General features: G+C 50.3%; 1 protein-coding gene across 1 annotated transcript; it reads right to left on the bottom strand.

The window, feature by feature from the left end:
* Positions 1–540: 540 nt before the first annotated feature.
* On the bottom strand, positions 541–21,831 carry YWHAG (tyrosine 3-monooxygenase/tryptophan 5-monooxygenase activation protein gamma). Its single transcript, XM_065852982.2, has 2 exons — positions 21,568–21,831; positions 541–4,076 (listed from the first exon to the last, which is right to left on the bottom strand). The coding sequence occupies exons 1-2, from the start codon at positions 21,652–21,654 to the stop codon at positions 3,420–3,422; spliced, it is 744 nt and encodes a 247-aa protein (XP_065709054.1). The 5' UTR covers positions 21,655–21,831; the 3' UTR covers positions 541–3,419.
* Positions 21,832–23,211: the final 1,380 nt, after the last annotated feature.

The following is a 23,211-nucleotide window of genomic DNA, read 5'->3' as shown; positions in this document are numbered from 1 at the left end:
GGTTGTCAGTGAGTGATGGTGGGGGGTGTCCCTCCCTGTGCGGGGCGGCTCGGTGACCCCCCGGCCCCTCTTTGCCATCAGCCGGGGGTGTCCCCAGCCCCTTCCCGGGGGTGTCTGTGCCACCCCCCAGGTCCCTCGCAGGGTGCATGAGTCAAGACACATTTTGAGCTTAGGGTTTCCGAGGGAGGGGAGTATTTTTACAGCGTGAGTCACCATGAGCGGCTTCGAGTGGAAAAACCATGTGGGATGGAGGTGGGGGAGCACCCACCTCACACCCCTTTTCTCCCTGGGAGCACCCAGTGACCATCGCCACAGCCCCCCAACCCCATGGGGGGGTTCGCCTCTGCCCCAGGTACCTGGTGAACCATCACCCCACAGGATCTCTGCTTCCCCCCTCGGTGGGACAGAGATGCCCCCCAGGAGCAAAACTAAGACTGTTCACCCCCATCCCCTGCTCCCAAACCCAATGGAGAGGGGGACCCCCCAAATCCCACAGAGCCCCCCAGAAACTCGACAGAGGCGACAACAATTAAGCAGCGCTGACGTCAGATCTGTAAGTTTATTTGCTCAAATGTACAACGGCTACATAATGACTCACATTCATGATATTCCATCACTGAGGAAAAACTGCTAAGAATGGTCCGTGTGTGAAATAATTCCTTACAGAAACACGGAGTTGGAAAAATAATCACTGATTAGACCTTAAAAATAGTTCACTGCATAACATGACAAAAAGCACAAACAAAGGCTCATTCAAAGAACACAGTCATTGTTCTCCTACACTGTAATAGTTATAATTTCACCATGACGAACACCAGACATTAAGATTAAGCTAACACTGGTGTTTTCTTTTGCTTTTTTTTTTTTTCCTTTTTAAAAACAAAATCATATATAATTGCATGTCACTATAGCAACATCCATAACAGATCAGTTTGTTACGATCACTATTTGGTAGAGCAAACTTTACCCCCGAAAGAAAACGAAAAATAAATTAAAAAACCTTAAAAAATTTTTGAAGACTATTTTGTCATAGGAATACATAACATCTACAGTATAAGTTAATAAATTTCAAGCTACTGTATAGAAATACGACACTAGCATGCACAATATTGTATCAATAGAGTAATGGAGCAGTAATCATTTCACTGGAGAGACAGTATCATAGGCAAGTGCATCTCTTAGAAAACAAAAGAAACCATTCAAGCTGCTTAAAAATCACATCCCTGACCCCCACTCCGTTTTTAGCCCTCTCGTGCCATCTCTCCCACTTAAGTTTCCTAAAGCAGCCAGAGCAAAAGCCGAAAAGGAAGGGAGGAAAAGGAAGGGAAAGGAAGGGAGGAAAAGGAAGGGAAAGGAAGGGAGGAAAAGGAAGGGAAAGGAAGGGAGGAAAAGGAAGGAAAAGGAAGGGAGGAAAAGACAGGTTTTGTAATTCCAGTAAATCGCTTCCAAATTCTACAGCTGGGCCAGCACTGCTCACGGGACACGAGGGTCGGTCGGAGGAAGGTGAGAAGCCTAAAGCGATTTCACGGCACGTACCGGCACCGGCGGATGCGCCGGCGAGTGAGGCTGGGCAGGACTCTGCGTGCGAAGGCATCCCGGTCAAAAAATAAAACCAATGAAAGCTTTGCCGGCGTCGCCGGGGCAATATCCGGAGGCCGAGCGCCGGCCTGGGCTCCACTCGCTCCCCGAGGAGTCGGGGTAGCGGATTTTTGGACTGCGGGGAGGGAGCTGGAGCAACGTCCCCCCGTGTGACCCGGCCGTACCGTGTGTGCAACACCACGACGCGCTGCTTGCGGACTGACTCTCGAAAGGGACAATGAAAGCCTGTTTCCAAAACAAACCAAAAACAACAACAAAAATAATGCAAGAGAGCGATTTTTCCTTACTGCGCAGCTTGAGGTGGAAAGCTACGTGGCACGGCACTCCGTGAGCCAGAGAACAGCAGTGAACTTCCAACAACGATGGAAAAACAAAAATTAAAGAGAAATTTACTCAAAATGGGGTAAATATTACCTGCTAAAGCAACTCAGATGCCCCGTCTCCCACCCCCAGCCGGATCAGACAGAAAAGATTTTGCTAAGAAGAGAACTAAGTTCCTGGGCTCCCGATGGTCGATAGAAATGTTCTATGATTGTAGCTCTTCCCTTGAGGATTTCTCTACCAAATGAAGTTTCTAAGCTCCTGAAGTTCACTCATTACACCACAAGCTTCCCCAGGAGAAAGGAAAAAGACGCACCCGGCGTCCCTGGTGACAAACAAGGGAGCCTGGGTGGCAGAGATCTGCTGACAAACCTCATGGTACAGTGGGAGAAAGTCAGGCAGAGTGAAATGGCAGTGCAATCCCTGAGGAAGCAGCTGTGGCACCTTAAATCAGGATGGTCTTTTGAAATACCAAACACAGTACATGACATACAGACCTGAATACTCTTTTTTTTATTTTTTTTTTTTATTTTTAATTTTTATTTTTTATTTAAGTGGCATTTTAAGTTTAAACACTTCCCCCTTGTCTAATTAAGTTCTTAAACCTTTTGCTGTGGACTTAAAATAGTTGAAACAGCCGCTAGCCAAGCACCTGTTAAGCTGTTGACCAAAAAACTAGAGCAGCTTTGATGTTCCTCGGGCGGGCAGTCTTCTTGCCTTGGGCGACACAGAATAGCTAAAGCCAGTCCACAGGCGAGGACTGATCAGGAAGGCAAGCCAAAAGAACTAGCAAGAGAAAACAAAACAAAAACCGACAATCAAAGGCTTGATGTCATCATATGGCTGTAATGTAGAAAGACTGTAAACTGCAATTTAGTGTTAATACTGTAAGCTACCCTAATAAATATCTTAACAACAACAACAACAACAGAAGATTGGATGGCCTAAATCCCAGGGCTGTATAAGCCCTGAATTATATATTTTTTTAAATTCCTTCTCAATTTGGGGATTGTAAGCTACGCGCTGCCAGGCAGAGCGCTGCAGAGAGACGCCCCGCGACGTGGTACGGACACACGGCACTTGGACCGAAGAAACAAACGCACGAAGCCTTACTGGAACCACAGAACTCCCTTTTTTTTTTTGCCTTGCTTTCCTTAAAAACGAGGGCCATTCCATCCACGCAAATTCATCTTAAAACCCTTTTATTTCTAGCGATAAAGTTAAATTAAAGACAGCTCCACTTGTATTAATGATCTACAGAACAGTCCATATGCCAGTGAGGCTGCTATTCCATACCAGCACAGCCAGCCTGACTTCCACTAGTGGTATTTTGGCAAAAATGTCAACGAGGCAATCAAAGACAGGTTGTGGGGGGCCTCCCTGGGAAGGTGTCCCCTCCCTTTCCCTCCCCCACCCCTGACCCCCCCCCACTCGTGGGAAAAAAATAAAGACTGCAGTAGTTAGCATCAGCGTGCGGCTGCCAGTCCATCGAGGGGGGTCTAGTTGTTGCCTTCTCCGCCGTCGTCGTCTTGCTGATCGCTCGTCCAGAGCGTTAGGTTGTCGCGGAGGAGCTGCATGATGAGCGTTGAGTCCTTGTAGGAGTCCTCGTTGAGGGTGTCGAGCTCGGCGATGGCGTCATCGAAGGCCGTCTTGGCCAGGTGGCAGGCCTGCTCCGGCGCGTTCTGGATCTCGTAGTAGAAAACCGAGTAGTTAAGCGCCAGCCCGAGCCGGATGGGGTGGGTGGGCTGCATGTGCTCCTTGCTGATCTCATGGGCTTCGCTATAGGCTTTCTCCGAGGATTCCACCACGGTCGCCCTCTTCTCGCCGGTGGCCACTTCGGCCAGGTAGCGGTAATAGTCCCCTTTCATCTTCAGGTAGAAGACTTTGCTCTCGTACTGCGTCTCGCTGCAGTTCTTGATCAGGTAGTTGTCCAGCAGGCTCAGCACATCCTGGCACACGGCTTCCAGCTCCTTCTCGATCTTCTCGCGGTAAGCCCGGACCATTTCTATCTTCTTTTCATTTCCATCAGCAGAGGTCTTCTGCTCAATGCTGCTAATGACCCGCCAAGAGGAGCGCCGCGCCCCCACCACGTTTTTGTAGGCGACAGACAACAGGTTCCTCTCTTCGTTGGAAAGAGGCTCATTCAGCTCTGTCACCTGCATTGAGAGAGGGAGAGAGAGAAGAGAGACACTTGGGTTAAGCCCCAGTCACTTGGCGTTCCCATCACACGTTCGGGTGTTCACACACATCTCTAGCGAGGTAAGACAAGGCAGCCGGCTCGCAAAGCCCTTGTCCATCATCCAGCATCTGCTCCCATCCCTGAAGGAGCTAGCTGGGAAATCACACCGTAGTCCAGTCCCTCAGCAAAACGGGCAGGTTGTTTTTTATTCAAGGTATTATCCAGCTCTCAAAAGCTCAGTGGTTTCCAGAATGAGAAAAATCTTCTAGGAGAGAGATGCCTTTAACCTGTGGGACGAGAGTGGGACTTTGTGCTGCAGGTGACAGGGACAGTTGAAGCAAGAGGGTGGGGATGTCTGGGGTTACGAGCCAGCCACACAGATCAACAACGCCACAGCTACGGCGTGCTCCTCTTTTCCGTTTCCCATAAGCACAACTCACGCTTCGGAGATGCCTGAAGTACACATTAGACATTAAAATTACAGCTGCCTAAGGCATCTGCACAGATAAGGACTTAAAAGCTCACATGGTAAGAGTATGTTCTTCCCACACAGGATTTTCTTCATTGAGGATAAGTGTATTAACGCACAGCACCGCTTCCACCTGCCTCACGCGCCGCCACAACAGAGGGATTAAGGAGACAATGGAGCAGAGACCCATCTCGCAAGCGAACTGCCCAACACTGCCTCAGCCGGTTCAGTGACTGGGAAGCATCACACTGGATATTGCAATAATCCTAATTCCAGCTCCCAGGCAGCCTGGGAAGGGCTAGCACCCCCTTGACCCCATGCTGTGCCCCATAGGTGGGTCTCTGCACCCTTGGGGTGGGCCCAGCAGCCCAGGACGCTGCCGCAGGGGCTGCTCCATACAGCAGGGGTAGTCACAGCTGCCAAGCAGCACATGGAGCCTGGCTGTCCCCTTCCCCAGGGTCACATCGCCACATACACACCCTGGGTTTGGCTCAGCAGAGCAGGAACTCATAAGCCTCTTCTCGGCAGTCACAAACCATTACTTTTAAATAATGGTTCAGATGTGAAAAGCTTCTGCAAATACTGAGTCATTTTCACAAGCGTTTGCAAGGACAAGGTTTGTTCTGGGCCTAAATAACCACGTTTATAGTGGGGATGAGGAGGACAGGGTCTCATGATGGAAGGTGTAGGATGGTCCAGTGCAGGACCTCATTTGTGTGGCCTGGAATGACTCACCCTCACTAATACCACATTGATCTGCTTGTTCCAGCACCATCACCCCTGCCTGCAGCTCTCCTTGCTGTCCTGGCTGCACTCTGGCTAATGTCCTCTCCCAAAACCCAGCTACAGCTAAGCCTTAGTTACCCACACAGCAAGAAAAGCACTGTGGTCTCTGGTCCAGACTCCTCTACCCCTTCCCTCAAGGCACAGGCATCCTTGGAGATATTCAAAACCTGATAAGGTAACTCAGGGTCTTGTCCATCTAAGTCACCCTGCTTTAAGTAAAGGAATGGGGACTAGAAACGTCCAGAAATCGCAGCCTGACCTATTCTCTTAACCTTCCAGCTGCAAATGGAATGTCCAACACGGACAGCCATCCCACCAACTCTCACAGTTTCTGTCCAGGTCCTCGTTATGAAGGTTGAAAACCGCATGAGGTCTTGCTTTAGCAAGGCACTCCCTGAGCAGAGATACCAGTTCCAAGTGTGGACCAGGCAGGTGACTTTAAAGCTGCCCCACAGTCGAGTCTGCAGATATTTATCACTGCAGAAAGCAGATTTACCTCCTCTCACCAGAAGAGTCTTGCTGGAGGACAGATTTATTAAAACTACAGGGAGTTTCATTGGATTAGCTTTGCCATAAACATTTTAAATTCAAAGCTACTAAGGATTACGGAAGAAAGTTGCCTGTCAAAAATCCTTTCAACAAACTCGCTGACAGATGGAAGGTACCACCTGTGGAGAAAGCAGATTCCTCCAGGGAGCTGGCAGGGAACCTAACAAGGCTCTATTTCTGCTTTGATAACCACGTAACTCCTTTCTAGCAGCAGCTGGGCTCCAATAAGAGAACACTGGAGAGAAACACAAAGGTGCAACATGGCCTGAGACAGAGACCATGTCCCCCAGCACTGGGAGCAGGGTGGGAAGAGGCTGCAGCCCCATACGTATTTCAGTTTGCAACTGAACTGAGAGAGGAAGAAAGGGAAAACCACCTGACACTTGCATTCCCAGCAGGAAGAAAACACAAGATGCTCATGACACCAGATATTGGACAGTAAGGGTGCATTTAGCTGTGCCTTCACTGATTTTTCCTTACACTGGAAGATATCAACACAAAGTTGATATCAGTCAAGCCAGAGGCTAAACAGCAAGCTCTGATATACTTAATGTATAGCATTTCACTGAATGCCTCTGATGCAACATCAATAAGGCAATATCCTGCATCAGGCCTGGATTAGATTGCAGCAGACATCTTACAAGCCCTTTTGGAGAATTTTTGCTAATGTTTGTTTTAGAGACTTCAAATACCCAAAGAAAATTTGGTATTAAGAGGGCTTGGCAGGAACACAAAGGCATCAGCCTCTGGCTGGCAGACAACCTGCTCCCTGGGAACCTCAGTCATTTTGGAGCTTTACTTCCCTGGTTGACAAAAAAAAAGGCAGAACTTGTACCACAAATCCCAGTATCTGTCAAGCCTCTTTTCACCCTTGTGCCCCTGCAGATCAGAGCTGTGGGGGGTGGGCAGGAGATGCTGAAATGGAGTCAAACCTTGCATGTGGTATAAGAACCCAAGTGCAGGGAGCTAGTCCACACGCTCACATAGCTGGAAACTTGAGAGATGTAAGTCTTCGAGCTAGGCTAGAAAAAAAAAGGCCTTTTTCACCACCCTTTTTGCTTCTTCCCCTTAAACAAGCCCAGCCTGCACGCCCAGCTCTTTATTGATGCAGAGCAGCAGCAGATCTCAGTTGTGGCACCTCTCATTTCCCCACCCGTCTGCAGGCAATGCTCTTGCTTGCAAGAGCTTCCCCTGCGCCCTGTCACAGCAGGCGACACATGTGCCAGGAGCCAGACCCTTGGTGTGCTGCAGGCAGCCCTGTGCTGGGCAGAAGCCCTGCCCGAGAGCAGGAGCACAGGAGAAGACACCTGGCCAGAGAATGCAGGTGTACATGGGCTCGGCATGGAGCAGGCTTTGCCTTGGAGGCATGATCCATCACCAGGCTTGAGGATGCTGTCAAATTCCAGTCTCACCAGTTCCTGCAGCCTTTGAGGGCGCAGCGTCTGGGCCACGGAGACTCGAGTGCCCTAAAGCCACAGGGAGAGTCCAACAGTTCCCGTTGGACAAAAACTACTGGAAGTTTAGGGTTTCTACTGCTTGAGAGACCAGAGGTTTGTACAAATCAAAGCCCTCTGATTTGCAACAAAGCTCCTCAGAGGCAGCACTATATTGGAGAAGGTCCCCCCGATTTCTCTGCTACAGCTGCGAGCTCTGGCTCAGCACCCCGTCCAAAACCTGGCAGGCTCACAGTGTGCCCGAGTATCACGTTGCAGGGGAAGGTTCAGCCACACACAAGCCAGGCAGCATGAAAAACTTTACCTTGCCCCTCTCCATAAGCTCAAGGGTTGGTCCTACTTCACCTTCTTTACAGAAGCCTCCTAATTAGCAAGGGTTTTTTTGAGACTCACAGGGGACTTTGCTCCCAGCCAGCAGCGGGTTAGTTTGTTTACAGGGCTTATTCCAGGACTCTTATTTTCCACCTCTCACCTTTCACTAGTAGGTTTGAAGTCATCGCTCCCGAGTACATAACGAAATAATAATTTTGAGTACTCTCCAGTAGCTGCAATGGAGATCCATCACAGGATTTAGTTTTACCTGTTTATCCATATACACATGATTTTCACTTAGTTTTATAACCAAGTGCCCACCCATTTATGGCTGCTATCTAGCTGTGATATCTTTTCTTAAAGCATACAGCAGAAGAAGCTGAGCAGACCCAGAGATTCTCCCCTGGGGAACAGCATCAGCATTTGACAGCTTAATCCACATTATAAGCCTCAACACTTTTTCTTTTCTGATTGCCCAGAAGAGATCCCGAGCCCCTGAAGATGTATCCACAAAGGAGCCAAGCTCTCCTGGAGAGAGACAACCATGAGAACATCAAACTGTCCGCTGAGAACAGGTTCTAAACATCCCCAGAGCTCTTCCACCAGGACACACAACAGCCATCTCCTCCTCAGCACTTGTGTTTCCTCTGTTCTATCTACAGCTCCTCCACCACGTAATTATGTTATCTCGCAACAGAAACCCTAGCAATTGCCTTGTTTTCCTTCACACACAGCTTGTTAGTCACACTGAGGTCTGGCCTTTTCTGTTCCATTTTTTAAAAGGCAAATGTGCTTTTGAAACAACGTTCTGGCCAGAAGTCCCACTGCTGAAATTCTTACTTGGTCTGAAGCCACTGGTGAGGGGAGCAACCAGCACAAAAACACTTTGGGCTCAAGGAGCTGATAAATGCTCAGGACCACCTGCAGCCGGGCCACCTTCTCTCCTCCATCTCCAACAGCTGTCTTGTGGTGGGACCCCATCACCCCTGGGCAAGCACCAGATCATCTTCAGCAGCCCAAGAACTGTCATTCTGAAGGTGACATGCCAGAGGGACCATCTGTTTTTTCTGTCCCCAGCTCACTCTATATCTAGCTTCTGAAGAACTGGGTGCCCTCAAGCACCTTAAATTGTCACCAGTGGCTTGACTACAGGTCTGACTAGATGTCATACAACCCAGTCAAGAACAGCTTCTCCTTGCGTGCTCCAGAGCGAGCTGTCCTATGACACCATCATAGCAGTCGGGAAGATGCTCTTCTTAAGCACTGTCCTACTTCAACACAGAGTAGGCGTGTGTTAAACTAGACCTAGATCTAAAAATCTTACCAGATTTCGCTGGTTCATGTGTTTTTCCTCTGTACTCTAGCCTTCTCCCCCATGTCATACTTCCAAAATGGAAACCACACCACAGCTACTTCCCTCCTTGCCAACCCCCTTCCCTGTCCTCTCTGCTCATTTCTTATCTCAGCATGGTCAGGGGATTTTCAGCTGCAGGTCGAGCCCTTCCTCTCATCTCAGACAAGACCAGAAAAGCTCCTGCAGGCTGTGGGCAGAAGTTGGTTCCCCACTGCTACGTCCTTTGACTGTTTCAGTATGAATAACCATATGTGAGTTCCCATTTTTAAGCTGCCGGGGCCGGCTCTCATCGCAGGACAGCGGCTGAAGGCACATGGGATGGTTCTGCCATTACATTTCAAATTGCTCTGACTGTATCAACGACCAGTGTCTAAAAAGTAAGATCATTTATTGCTTGCAGAACAACTGGATCTCAGAGGCTGCTTAGGTACTCCAGATACTGATTAGGATTTCAGCATGCTCCTAGAGTTAACAGCGGCTTTCATCCCACTCCGCAGCCTTTATTATTTGAGGTAACTTTGAACCACCCAAGACAGTCTACAAATTGGGAGATGAGAAAACCAAGAGTTCATTTATTTGACTGGCCTCTGTTGCTTAACAACTCCTTAAGTTGAAGTGAATTTCATCGCAGCACATGCAGGTTTGATCAGTCCTCAGAGCCTGCAGACAGACTCCAGTTTCAGTCTGGCTCTGATGGGTTTCAGCTAAAGAAAAAGCAAGTTTCAACTGCTTGGGTCATTCTTGCATGTAAAAGGTCATAAGGGAGCCAAGGTGAGAAAGCCGGTGACAACAGCACAGCTCTGAGCTGCTCCTATTCTGCATTTGGTAGCAACGTTTCATGTACCGCCTCTTATCTGCAGCGCTGCAGTCCCAGTGTTTGGTCTAACGGCTCAAGTGTTTCCTGCTGCAGAGCACCCGGGTGCCATTGATTTGCTCTACCAGCTCCTTCTGTGGCATTTGAGATAAGGCAAGTATAGGAGAGCATCCGTCTGCCTCCGGTACAGGGCTTCCAGGCACGTTATTAGCCCTTGCAACCTGCCACAGACATGGAGTTGAGAGAGGGCAGCCCAGACACATCACAATAACCAGCTGGAAGGAACAATCCAGCTTCCCAGCATGGGCATCATGTTTGCTCTTTCAGTGCATCAGTGTAGAGCTATAAACCACTTTTGAATCAGCACTGCACAGTCTTGTAGCAGGGAGCTGCTCATACAGCTCATATGTGCTTTTTGAGTCATTAGGGATTTATGCCCAAGTTCTTCTTGTCTTCCTTATTAACACACTGATTCTTGTTAGCCTTACCAAAGGACAGGCTATTAAACAAGATAAAAACTGGTCATAGGACAACTTGTTTCACTGTCTTGCTGCCACTAACAGTTTCATACCTATTAAAAAAAACTCTTGAGGGGAGAAATAATCAGTTTCTGCTGGTCTAGTGCCTTCCCGCCACCAGATGGAGAAAGCAGCAAGTCGAACCACATCAGCCCCACCATTTAAGAGGACTGTCACTCAGGGCTCATCACACTGACTCCAGCAGATGGGATACCAGCACCTTTGCCTGCTAACGGCAAAGCAACAGAAGGGATGCCAAACTATTCCCTTCTCGAGACATGGCAGGCTGGCGAGCATCATCTGCCCACTTTTTGCATTTCTGCAGCTCAAGATCAGCACCCTGCTCCATCAACCACCAGCTTGGGGAGCTCTCCTTGCATTAGCCGGTCTGTTCCCTGCTGATACAGAATCACAGAATAACTTAGGTTGGACATGCCTCTTCTCCAGGCTTTCTGGAAAGTGTGTGGAAGACCAGTGCCACAGCACGGCACTGCTGTGGGAGCTCAGATGTGCTCCTGAAGCACACCAAAAGGTTTAGGAGCTCTAAGTAGATGCTTTTGAAAGGAGAACACAAATTCGGTGGTTTCTGTAGGCTCTTCTAGGGCGCATTCAACTTCTTCAGGTGTGAATTTAAAAGGTCTTGAAGAGAAACTGCAGCTCTTTCCTCAGCAGCATTTCTGTATGAGTTTAAAGACTTGATTTTCTTTTTTTTCCTATTTGAGCATTACTCTTCTTCAGAAAAGTCTGTCCACTCACAGACCTTTTAGCTGAAGCAGCCACCCATGGGATGACCACTGGTCATTTCTCTAGACAGTCCTAAGACTTGGTCACCATAAGGGAAGAAAGACCTTTTTTCCTCCCTACCTCCAATTTATGTCAAAATAAAACCAAGAGAGATAGCCTTCAGGGACTCCAGCACATAAGCAGGGACACACTAGCTAAACTAACCAAGTTTCACGTTGGGATGGTGTTCAGCACTGCCAGGAGCATTAGCTACTTAAAGACTTACCTCACAGCTTCTAAGACTACTAATCTGGTTCAGATATTAGTGCTTCCCTGCTCACCTCCAGCAGATCATCAAATCCTCCTGGAGCTTCAAGTGCCAGGCCAACACGAGACGCTCGTCCTTAATCAGGGGCTCAAAAAACAACGTTACGCTGTACCCATGACCTTTACTCAGTTAAACCAAGTAGAGAGAGGAGGGACGATGTGACACAGGCAGGACAACCCAGGAAAGGCTGAGAGCAAGTTCTGGCTGCTGCACGAGCCCGCTCCTGGGTCTGGAGAGGGATGAACCAGGCAATTCTTGGCTTCCTGCACGGCAGAACCATGGCTGCCCCGGCAGCTGGCGGGCTGCTGCTCCAGTGGGGTGAAACAGGAGAAGCTGCAACCATGCAAACAACTCCCCGCAGCCGGCATGTAAGTTTTTAACCACTTCTTGTCATTATCCCAAACGCTTTGGGAAAGCCTGCTCGTTACACATCAAGGCAAGGTTCTGGAAATATTAAAAAAAAACCCAACAAAACAAAAAAAAGAACCAACCCAAGATTTTTGCTCTAGGTCTTTTGGTCTGCAGAACCAGCAGGTCCTTGCAATGTCTGAAACGTGTTTTACTAGATTAAGCAAGAGACTTTCCAGAACACCCAGGTGGACTCCAGCATGCCAGCTCCGTGATAGGTTTAATTTCCACATCAGCGAGTAAGGTGATTATCCCTCCAGATGTACTTTACCCTCCCACTGCTTCAGGGATTTCAGGCTTGATCTTACACACCTCTAGCAAAGCCAATTTTATTTAATTTCTTAAATGAACTTGCAGAACAGAAAGTCAAGTTTTTGCTCTGGCAGCTTTCTAGAGCACTGCAGCCAATTTCACATTACCAGGAGGGTCACTTTACTGTTCTAGCTCTGACTGGATTTAACCACCCTCACCCGGCTCCAGCTATCTCCTCCCAGTCCTCTTTTGAAGCCCAAGGGACTTCTACCAGATTTGATTTTGGCCCATCACAAGTGACAGGGCCCCTCAGGCACCGACGTCTTGACACCACCAAACACAAGAAGCCAAGTGCCCAACTCCGAGGTAATGAAATATTCATCTCACGTTAACAAAGCCCAGCAGCATAAACAGGCAAAGCTTCAGTGCCTTCCTCAGCCGGGTGTTAATCAAAGGCTGTTAATCTTCCCCAAGTTCTTGTTCGCCGCTGAATACTCAGCATTAGTGGTTTACAGGCGCAGATCTCCTACAGCCGTTCTCGAGCATATCTGTTAGTGTACAGCACGGCAACAGCTTCTCCAACTACTATTAATAAACCTTATGCTGCAGAGCACCACAACTGTCCAAACAACGTGTCCATCAGCAGCCTTGTTAAGGCTGAAGCTGGGACTTCTTGCTGGTGTTTTTCTACAGCCTCGCTGAAACCATCTTAGAGAGGAATCAGAAGCCAAGTAGTTTGGCCTGGTATGTAAGCAAAGATCCATCCCAAGCAAGGCAACACATCCAGTAAGATGAGAGGGAATTTGCAAACAATTAAGGAACGTTTTGTACTTAAGAGTCCCTTGTGTACATCCAAGTGCAGCTGCCTCAAACACCCATAGCCTGACTCAATTCTAACATCTCCTTTATGGAAGAAAAACATTAAGTACTTTAATCCCTAATCTGGGGATCGCTTTAAGGGAATCTCATGCCATCATCAGTGACTTGTTCTCTAGTTACTCTCCTACTGCTATTAACTAATGCAATGCCCTTGGTCACTAAATCACTAGTTTTGGGCCAAAAATCAGGTTTGTTTAATACCTAACTGATCATGTGCTGGGTCATTCCTGAGATGTGACTAAATCTGGTTTAGCACAGAAAAACCTGAGACTGGGGAACATTCATACTTAAGCAGGCAAAGGCTTCTGTTTCACCAGCTACACAAAGGTGTTGCTTTTGAGAAACAGCCTTGTCAGTGTTTCCTGCAGCCCAAGGATTGCTGCCTCATCACTTCAGCTCCATTTTCCAGAATTTACCGTTTCTGAGCATTTCCAGACCACACCAATGAAAGCAGCACTGCAACCAGGGTGAGACTCCAGGGTAAACGTAAAGCTCTGTGCTCTACCAGCTCCAAGAGCTCTGGTCCACCAAAGGGGCTGCAGAAATGCAGCAGCTCGGGCTCACCATCGTTGTGCACTTGGAGAAGCCAGACAAAGCCACTGCTGATCTCCACCAAGGCAGGCTTCTCACCCAGAGCCACAGGTAGGAATCCAATGCGTGGACATCTGGACTTTGGAGAGACAAGTCGGGCCTCTTGCTTCAAAAATTTTTTTTAAAAAAAAAAAAAGCGGAATGGAAGTCCTTTTGTTACCACAAAGCCATTTTGTTTCCACGGGGAAAGAACAGTTCCCCCATCTGCAAAGACACAGAGCCTGGCAGCCATGGTAGAGCATTTTATCTAACTACCAGCAACATAAAACCAGTTGGTGGCTATTTATCTGAACAGCATCCTGATGTCAAGCTGAAGGTTTCAGAGATCGAAAAACAAAACCACCATATCTTCACCAGTACAGTGACAAATTCACAGCTACCTTCCCTTCATTTTGGCAGGCGCTAAAATGGTTTTCCAAGCTATTGCTTTCCAGAGGTAACCATCGCTTGCAGAAACTAATCGAGTAAATACTTGCTATCATTTTAATGAAATTTTTGCTTTGCAGACCCCCGGTTGCTATTTCTCTGCAGTCACAAAAATACTCATAAACAGCATTAGCTTTGGAAAAAGTTATCTTGAGCTGCAGAGCAACAAGGCACAGAAGAGTGCCTGAAAGCATCAAGGGTGCACCTGCTATCCGGAGACAACCAAAGCCCTGCATCACAGATTTGCCATGGTGAAGTGGAAGATGATGCCTGTATCCTATCAAGATCGTCAATAGAGAAATGCTTGGGAAGCCAGTCAAATCCTGTTTCACTGTGCTTTGTACCACAGTTATTCCAACATGCGTTCATGTTTTGCTGTCAGACACAGGTCAGGAGGTAGAACTGGGCAGAAAAGCAGAAGACAGTTTCAGATCTGCAGAGTCCTAAATGTCCCAGACACCGATCCTACTGAGGAAAGGCTCCCTCGGGTCAGACTGTGAGCATTTTCCAGCCTCCTCTTCCCGTGTACCTGCCTGGGAGCTGTCGGTGTGTCTGGCTGGGACACACTGAGCAGGTAGCTCCAGTCTGAACTGGTCTGACAGCCCTTTTCACTCTTCCCTGGCAGACTGGTATTGAGCTCCCAACATACCACTCACCTCCACCAAGGGAGAAAAGCAGCACCAGCGAGTCCAGCAGTGCTCCATGTCCAAGGACATGTCTGAGCTCAAAGCCACTTCCCAAGAAGCAGCTGGTTACCCAAGCATTGGCAGTTGGACACACAAAAGCTTGGATTGCTTATTTTTCCTAAATATGCATGCTTGCACATGACTTTCTAGGTATTTGTTTGCTTACTTGGCATGAAGCTGCTCAAAATGGAAGCCGAAGAGTTCAGCTGTAGAATTTGGGCGTTATACATTGCCAGATGCGTCACTGTCCATGGAGGTTTCTCCAGATGTAGAGTCAGGGCTACCACCCTTGTCTCCCAGCCCCTGCTCCACCAGCTGCACCCCGAGACATGTTTCTTCTTGTATCCTTAAGAGTCACTGCTAGTAGGGGACTGATCCCTAACTACAGGTATGCATCCATCAAAATGATAGACCTGACAAGCACGTTTCATCTTCCCTGATGAAGATCTGCACACTCAATGGCTCACCCTGCCCAAATCTGCAGTTCCACAATGCCCAGACAGGCCAACTGGCACATGCTTGCTCCCGTTGTCCCAGAGCAGTCACTGAACCCAAGGGAACACATTTTTGTTAGAGGTTTAATGCATTTTGCCCCTGCCAAATCCTTTCACCAGCATGGCTTAAACCCAGCCAAATGGCATGAACCATCCCATCCCTGCACTTCAGCAGGAGGCAGAAGAACAGCTTGCTGGTACAGCTGGAGTCCTCCACCTATGTACCATCATGTGCACACTGATGTCTTTCTCCTTCTCAGCCTTATCTTTGCTTCTTCCAGGCATGTCATGGCCCAATATAGAGTGGTGCAGTCAAATATGAGGCTCTGAAAATCCTTGACCCTATAACTGTGAAGGGCCTTTGGGGTCACCCACCAGCCTGGAAACAAAATCCTGGTCCAGCCCAGGCCTCCCTATGGGCTACTGGGGACCATCAAGCTGCTTGATCTGATGCTCAGACCTTTAATTCCTTCCCAGAAGGACAAGCTGACCATGCTCCTAACCAGCTCTAATGCTGTCGGCCCAGGCACAAGAATGAAAACAGCTTAAAATGAAGTGGTCCAGCAATACACAGTGCAGAAGAGATGGGATGGAGGAACAAGAAAAGATGATGGGGATCCTCAAATTAAGGAAAATCTTCCTGCTACCAGCCGTAGAAAGCCAGGAAGCAGCATGTTCCCCCCTCTCCCTTGATCACATATCCCAAGGAATGCCCATGGGTAGGAAGCAGAAGAGGCAGAAGGATACAACACAATTATCTCGATAGCTCTCACTTCTCTTGCAAGTGCCACCCAGCACACTCACAAGAACTAGTAAGAGGATGCCAAGTGAGAACATCCAGTTCAAATAAGACAAGCCAAGACCAGAGTGCACACGCTCCAGAGGTGCAGGAGTTTTCAATCTGGAAAACACTTCTGGAGCTGAACTGCTGTGGTTGCCCTGAAATGGCTGTTCCTATGGCTTCTATTATAGCAACCCTGAATTCACATCATCAGTGGCCAAAAAGCTTCTCCCAGAGAGCAGCTTTGGGATCAGCTGGTGAGTAAAGGCTGGGTAGATAGGGCTCATACGTACGTATTATGAAGCTTATTTGGTGTTCCAAAAAAAAAAAAAAGAGTCTCCTGCGAGCCAGCTATCTTTAACCACAAAAAGCAGCGCAAGAAAGAAGAAAAAGCAAGACAACTCCCACCAGCCTTTCTGCACTTCCATGGCTAGCCACCATCCAAAAGATCTACTTGGCTAAGCTCCAGTAATCTAAGGGCTCTTGGAGAGCCCTTGCCCAAGAGCCTTGCTGTTTCCATGTACCCTAGACATCTGCAGAGGATTCGACAGCTATATTATCCACCACAGCCTCAATATCACTTTTGTTTAATTCAAAAAGAGCTATGTCTAAACAAATCCACACCTGGCTGTTACACTTGGCCAACTGAGAGAAACCCAGCATGGTCTCATAAGTCAGTGGCTTTTCCTCAAGCTCATAAAGACTTATCAGTAGCTTAAAGGGACATTCTTAAGAGCTTGAGCTGCTGAAGCCTCACCAGTTAACATAGCTAATGTGTGCAGTGGGTACAGTGCTACCTGCCTTTGGCTTAAGTGCAAATGTGCGATGCAGGCTACAAGGTCCTGAGGCTGATTTGGGCTGAGATAACCCACAACATGATCCATTACAAGGTCGCAAGTGCGGCAGGACCTTGCAGAACTCCAGGAAGGAAGTCCTGCTCCCTGCTCTAGAGTCACCCAGTCTCAGACTCCCATCCCCATCACCATCCATAAGGTGTGATCAAGCCCCTGCTACTGAAGGGTGAGAGGACCCCTCTACATGTAAGAGTGGTCAGGACACACGGTGACAGCCGTGCAGTCCCACACTGCAGTGGTCCAGGAGGCACCACGAGGCTGAGCAGCATTCAAGACATCTGGACAAGGGTGGCAGCAAGAGCATCAACGCAGTCATTAAATGCCAATGTACCCTCTCTCCACCTTGGCACGGAGAATGGTTTCTCCAAAGCCTTCCCCAGCCCCCTGGGAAGTGCTACTACAGCAGCTCACACTCCTTGCTCCCTTCCCACCATCACAGATGGCCTGCCCAGCACTCCTCCAGGAGAAGCCTTTCCACCTCACCCTTTTGTCTCATCTACACCGCAAAACAGAAAGCAGATAATCACCCCTGTTCTGCTCCCCTGGGACTCCTCAAATAGCAGCGATTTATATTTGTGTTACTCCCTTTCCAAGGGTGGGTCTGCTGTCTGTGTGAAGCCCCACTATTGGCACTAACCTGGTCACAGGATGTGGAGGACAATAACTTGCCAGGCTGGTCACCAACATGGCAAAACCCACATATCCCGTATCAGGGAAGGCCTGCCAGTTCCCCACACTCGCTCTCCTCCCCCACCCACAATCACAGTATCACAGTATGTTTGGGATTGGAAGGGACCTCAAAAGATCATCTAGTCCAATCCCCCTGCTGGAGCAGGAACGCCTAGGTGAGGTCACACAGGAATGTGTCCAGGTGGGCTTTGAATGTCTCCAGGGAAGGAGACTCCACAACCTCCCTGGGTAGCCTGTTCCAGTGCTCTGTTACCCTCACTGAGAAGTTCTTTCTCAAATTTAAGTGGAATCTCTTGTGTTCCAGCTTGATCCCATTGCCCCTTGTCCTATCATTGTTTGCCACTGAGAAGAGCCTGACTCCATCCTCGTGGCACTCACCCTTTATATATTTATAAACATTAATAAGGTCACCCCTCAGTCTCCTCTTCTCCAAACTAAAGAGCCCCAGCTCCTTCAGCCTTTCTTCATAAGGGAGGTGCTCCACTCCCTTAATCATCTTTGTTGTCCTACGCTGGACCCTCTCCAGCAGTTCCCTGTCCTTCTTGAACTGAGGGGTCCAGAACTGGACACAATATTCCAGATGGGGTCTCACCAGGGCGGAGTAGAGGGGAAGGAGGACCTCTCTCGATCTACTGACCACCCCCCTTGTAATACACCCAAGGATGCCATTAGCCTTCCTGGCCACAAGGGCCCAGTGCTGGCTCATGGTCATCCTGTTGTCCACCAGGACCCCCAGGTCCCTTTCCCCTACACTGCTCTCTAATAGGTCATTCCCCAACCACGGCAACAATGGCCATTTACTGCACCAAGAGCCAGTTGTGTCTCAAGCTTGGGCAGCAGCCATTGGCTTTCCAGCATCTCCAACATTCACCCCTCTGCACCCACCACCATCACAGCTGATGGTTCTCATATTGCACAGCCACCAAAGGTGTGCACACCCAAAGGTGTTCCCCTCACAGGGAACCTTTAGGTAGGCTCAAGGACTCTGCCATATGGTCCCACAGATACATGGTACATAGGTGCAATGTAATAATCCATGCCTCACCCTTTTTAGATAACTTATTTCCTATAAATGTTATTGCAATCATCTCACTTCTTCACCTGTGCATCCCCCCGACACAAAAGGTCTATGGGGAAGCATGTGCTCTGCTCCCCAGGCAGCACCCACCACGGCCTCAGCAGGGATTCACCTCCAAAAACCCTCCAGCGGCACTGCCGCTCCTCAGCTAATGGATATTGATCACAGCCCTGGTGCTGAGTTGGGCAGTAAACTCTTTGTGGAGCTGCACCAGACAAAAAGGCGACTCACTTCAACCACGAGCAGCAAAACCCGGTGAGGGCAGCGAGCCAGTAAGGAAAATGGTGATGCTGCGTGGGTGCAGCATCGGGTAGGATAGCAAGGCCAATGCCACCACCCTGGGGACCTGCAAGGAGCTTTCTTGCTCTTCAACACATTGTAGGGCTGTCTGCACCCCCAGACAGTGCTGGGGTGTCCAGGGACACGACCAAGGTCACACAGCCATACACTGGACTGACTGGCCTGGTCCCATCACCCTTCCTGGGTGCTGCATCACCTTCTGCTCCCTCCAGCAGAGGAGGGGACCATCTGCTGTGTTCTACCAGGACATACAAGTAAATGTCACATTCAGGGCTGAAGGAGCATTCCTGCTCCTGCAGCAACAATGCGACTGCACATACCAATTAGGGGCACCGGCGGCTGGCACTTGCAGCATGGAAAGAGCTAGAACTCACATTATTTGGAAGAAATTATTGTGATCCAGTACATCCCTGTGGCAAACAGCACTGGATGAATCAGCATTCAGAGCCCTAGTACACAGTTTCTGTTTTAGACTATTAAAATGGCCATTCAGCACAGGCTCCCAAGCAGGCAGGGTCTGGCTGCCATGTCATCACCTATGGGGTGACCACCAAAAAACATACAAAGGTGAGATCGAGCTGCAAGAAAACAAATCTCTTTTATGCACATCATTGCCACACCAGGTTTTAAAGACATTTTTCAGCACGGTGTTAAGGAAGCCAGCGGACAGCCAGCTTTAGAGGGCAGGAGACAAAACAGCGATGAGCACGGGAACGCTTCTGCATCACCTTAGCTAGACACAGCCTGCATGCTCTCTGCTACCACCTGGGTGCATTGCAGCTTGGACCATCGCATATGACATCACTAGGCGTTGCTACAGAAATGAGTGCGAGGTCATCAGCCTCCCGCACAACCCGGGCTGGGGGATGGGCAGTACACAGGATGGTGACAGGGATAACCGAGTGTGACATGCCCATCACCGCCAGACCGGCCGCGCTGGAGTTCGGGCAGTATCGCCCAGAATAAAGAACAAAGCTCTGCCTTTTGTTTGCTGTCGCGGGAGGCGTCAGCACTCCCACTGTGAATCATTTTCGTATGGCCAAACTACACGGCAACTGATAAGCGGCATTAGCCCGGGTTACTGTTTCACCAGGACTAAAAGGAAAAAAAAAAAAAAGAACGTATATATAATCTCTAACAACACCTTTGGTTTAAACACCGAGCCTGGGTAAGCAGGTTAGGGAAATTCACTGCAACACAGCTGAGCATCCCAGGCATATCCCTGTCGGCTTTGTCATAGTGGCTGTATTATCCGTAGGAAATGAGCTGTAGGATCTGCTCACGCAGCAGACTTTGCTTTAAAATGAATAGATGCCGTTAACAGAAAATGGTATAAAAGCCACAGTGCAGCAGAGGAATAGCCCAGTTGGTTTAATATGATAATATCTTGTTCTGATCATCCGTATTTCATTTCTTGATAAGACATCTCCTCCCTCCCTCTGTTCTTGGGCTGTGACAGTTTTGTCTGTTTGATAAATGCAAGGTTATTGACAAAATGGTGCAATATGGGCAAACAGAGCTGCACCCACGGCAGACTGCGACATTCCTAGATCAGCATTCACTTTTCATCAGCCAGGGAGGACACCCCAGCTGCTCGCAAAGGTTCAGACCTGACTAAGAAGACAAACATAAAGAACAGTTTTCCCCTTTAAAGCACCCCCTCCCTCCCTCCACCCAGTCTAGCCTCTCTGCAATATGACAAATGCAGAATCTTCTGGAATGACTTGATCCTGCCTCCCACGATTGCTTTGTTTGCAAGATCAGATCAGAGATATGTTTTTTTTTCCCTTCTTATATTGTCAAAATGTCAGTATTGAAGGGGAGCGTTCAGTGTCACAAATCAGATCAGCCTGCTATATGCAGAGTCTTTATTTTAAGAGCGTGAAATGAATACAACATGACTCAATTCATAAATCTCCAACCAAGTGCAGTAAAAATAAGAGCTTTGGCAGTGAAAGGGCTCCTGATCTTTGGGGTCACAAGCACACACCAGCCTCACCGATCGCACGCGGGAAGGGATGCACAGGAGCGATGGATGGGGGGGTATTTCAGCAGCAGGGAGAGGGGTGCACGCAAACACCCCCCAACCCGCAGGGTTCCCCACGGGGCTGGGCAGCCCCCCAAGCCAGCATGACCCCCAGGGAGTGCCGCACCCCAGGGCTTGCTCCTGTGTCCCCCAGGCTGGGAAGCAGCAGTGGGGACATGGCAGGGAATGTGTGGGGCAGGCAAGGGGGCCTGGTGTGGGGGGAGAGAAGGGATGGGGAGGGGAGGCGATGCAGGGAGAGAGGGTGTGAGGGGCAGCAAGGTATGGGAAGAGGGTTGGGGGGCAGCAGAGGCGACGTGTGGGGGCTCCAAGGGAGGGGAGAAGGTGCGTGGGGTTCGCTGGGGGCTCCAGAACGGGGGAGAGGATGCGTGGGGAGCTCCGAGACAGGGGATGGGGGTTGGGAGAGAGCAGGGTGTCCCCAGGCGAAGGGAACAGGACCCGGCGGGGGGTGTCGCGAGCAGAATAAGGATCGGAGCCGGACGGAGGAACGGCGACAGGTTGATAAGGGAGAGGGGCCGGGGCCCGCACACCCCCCGGCGCGGCTCCCCCAGCCCAGTCCGGCCGAGCCCACCACCCACCGATAGCACATCACGGGGAGGGCGAGGGGAGCGCGGACCCGAACCCCCGGGTGTGTGTGGGGCAGGGGGGGGAGGACGGCGGACACGGGCCGGCACTCACGTTCTTCATGGCGGCCGCCATGTCGTCGTATCGCTCGGCTTGTTCGGCCAGCCGGGCCTTCTGCACCAGCTGCTCGCGGTCCACCATCTTCGCGGGGCCGGGGGAAAGGGCGAGGAGGCTCCGGGAGGAGGAGAAGGAGGAGGATGAGGAGGAAGGGCGGCGACGGGAGGAGGAGAAGGAGGAAGGCGAGCGGGCGGGCGGCGGCTCCTGGCGCTGCTGAGGCGACGGCGGCGGCTGCACCCGGTGCTGTGCGCGCGCCGCGGGCCACCACAACCCCCCTGCGCCCGCCCCGCCCCGCCCCGCCCCGCCGCCCGACACCCCCGCGCGGGGCACGACGGGAGATGGAGTCCTCGGGGGGGGTGCGGCGGGAACCTTTGGTTCCCGCCGCACCCCCCCCGAGGACTCCATCTCCCGTCGTGCCCCGCGCGTCGGCGCCGCAACGCCATCCCCCGGCCCCGCCCCCGGCCTCTGCCCCGCCGGGGTCCCGCCCCGCCCCGCCCGCGGGGTCCCGCCGGCTTCCCGTGCTGATTCACCTGGGGACACGAAGCGCGGGTGTGGGCACGCTCAGCCTCACAGAATTAATGTCAGGGACCTCGAAAACTCATCCAGTCCAGTCCCCCTGCCGGAGCAGGAACACCCAGCTGAGGTTCCACAGGAAGGTGTCCAGGCGGGTTTGAATGTCTGCAGAGAAGGAGACTCCACAACCTCCCTGGGCAGCCTGGGCCAGGCTCTGTCACCCTCACAGGGAAGAACTTTCTTCTCAAATTTAAATGGAACTTCCTGTGTTCCAGTTTGCACCCTTTGCCCCTGGTCCTGTCATTGGTTGTCACTGAGAAGCACCTGGCTCCATCCTCCTGACACCCTTTACATATTGATCACCATCAATGAGGTCACCCCTCAGTCTCCTCCAAGCTCCAGAGCCCCAGCTCCCTCAGCCTTTCCTCACACGGGAGATGCTCCACTCCCTTCAGCATCTTTGTTGCCCTGCGCTGGACTCTCTCCAGCAGTTCCCTGTCCTTTTGGAGCTGAGGGCCCAGAACTGGACACAATATTCCAGGTGTGGTCTCCCCAGGGCAGAGTAGAGGGGCAGGAGAACCTCTCTGACCTACTGACCACCCCCTCCTAACCCACCCCAGGCACCATTGGCCTTCCTGGCCACAAGGGCCCAGTGCTGGTTCATGGTCACCCACTCATGTTCCAGAATCACTCTCAGACCAGGCAGGGATATGAGGAAACATTTATTCCCAGAAAGGGCTATTGGGCATTGGAACAGGCTGCCCAGGGCGGTGGTGGAGTTGCCGTCGCTGGAAAGGTTTAAAAGATGCATAAATGAGGCTCTTATGGTCTTGTGCCAGATTTAGGTTCTGGTTAGACTTGATCTTAAGGGTCTCTTCCAACCAAAATTATTCTATGAGTTAGGCCCCACAGCCCAGCTGGGTGGCTTCCCTGGGTCTGTGACACTGTGATGGTTCCAAGCCAGATTGTGGTGACACATCTTGGAGCAAACACCCCCATTTTGCCCCCATCCCCTTTCCCACCCCATGGGATGTGGTTCCCCCAGTCAACCCACAGAGGGGAACAGCCCCAGACGAGAGCAACACTGGATAATTTATGAGTGGGCAGCTTGGGAGTGCGGTGTCCTCG

Source organism: Patagioenas fasciata, chromosome 19 (genome assembly GCF_037038585.1).
Source record: "Patagioenas fasciata isolate bPatFas1 chromosome 19, bPatFas1.hap1, whole genome shotgun sequence".
NCBI lineage: Eukaryota > Metazoa > Chordata > Aves > Columbiformes > Columbidae > Patagioenas > Patagioenas fasciata.
This window is presented reverse-complemented; position numbering and strand designations above follow the sequence as displayed.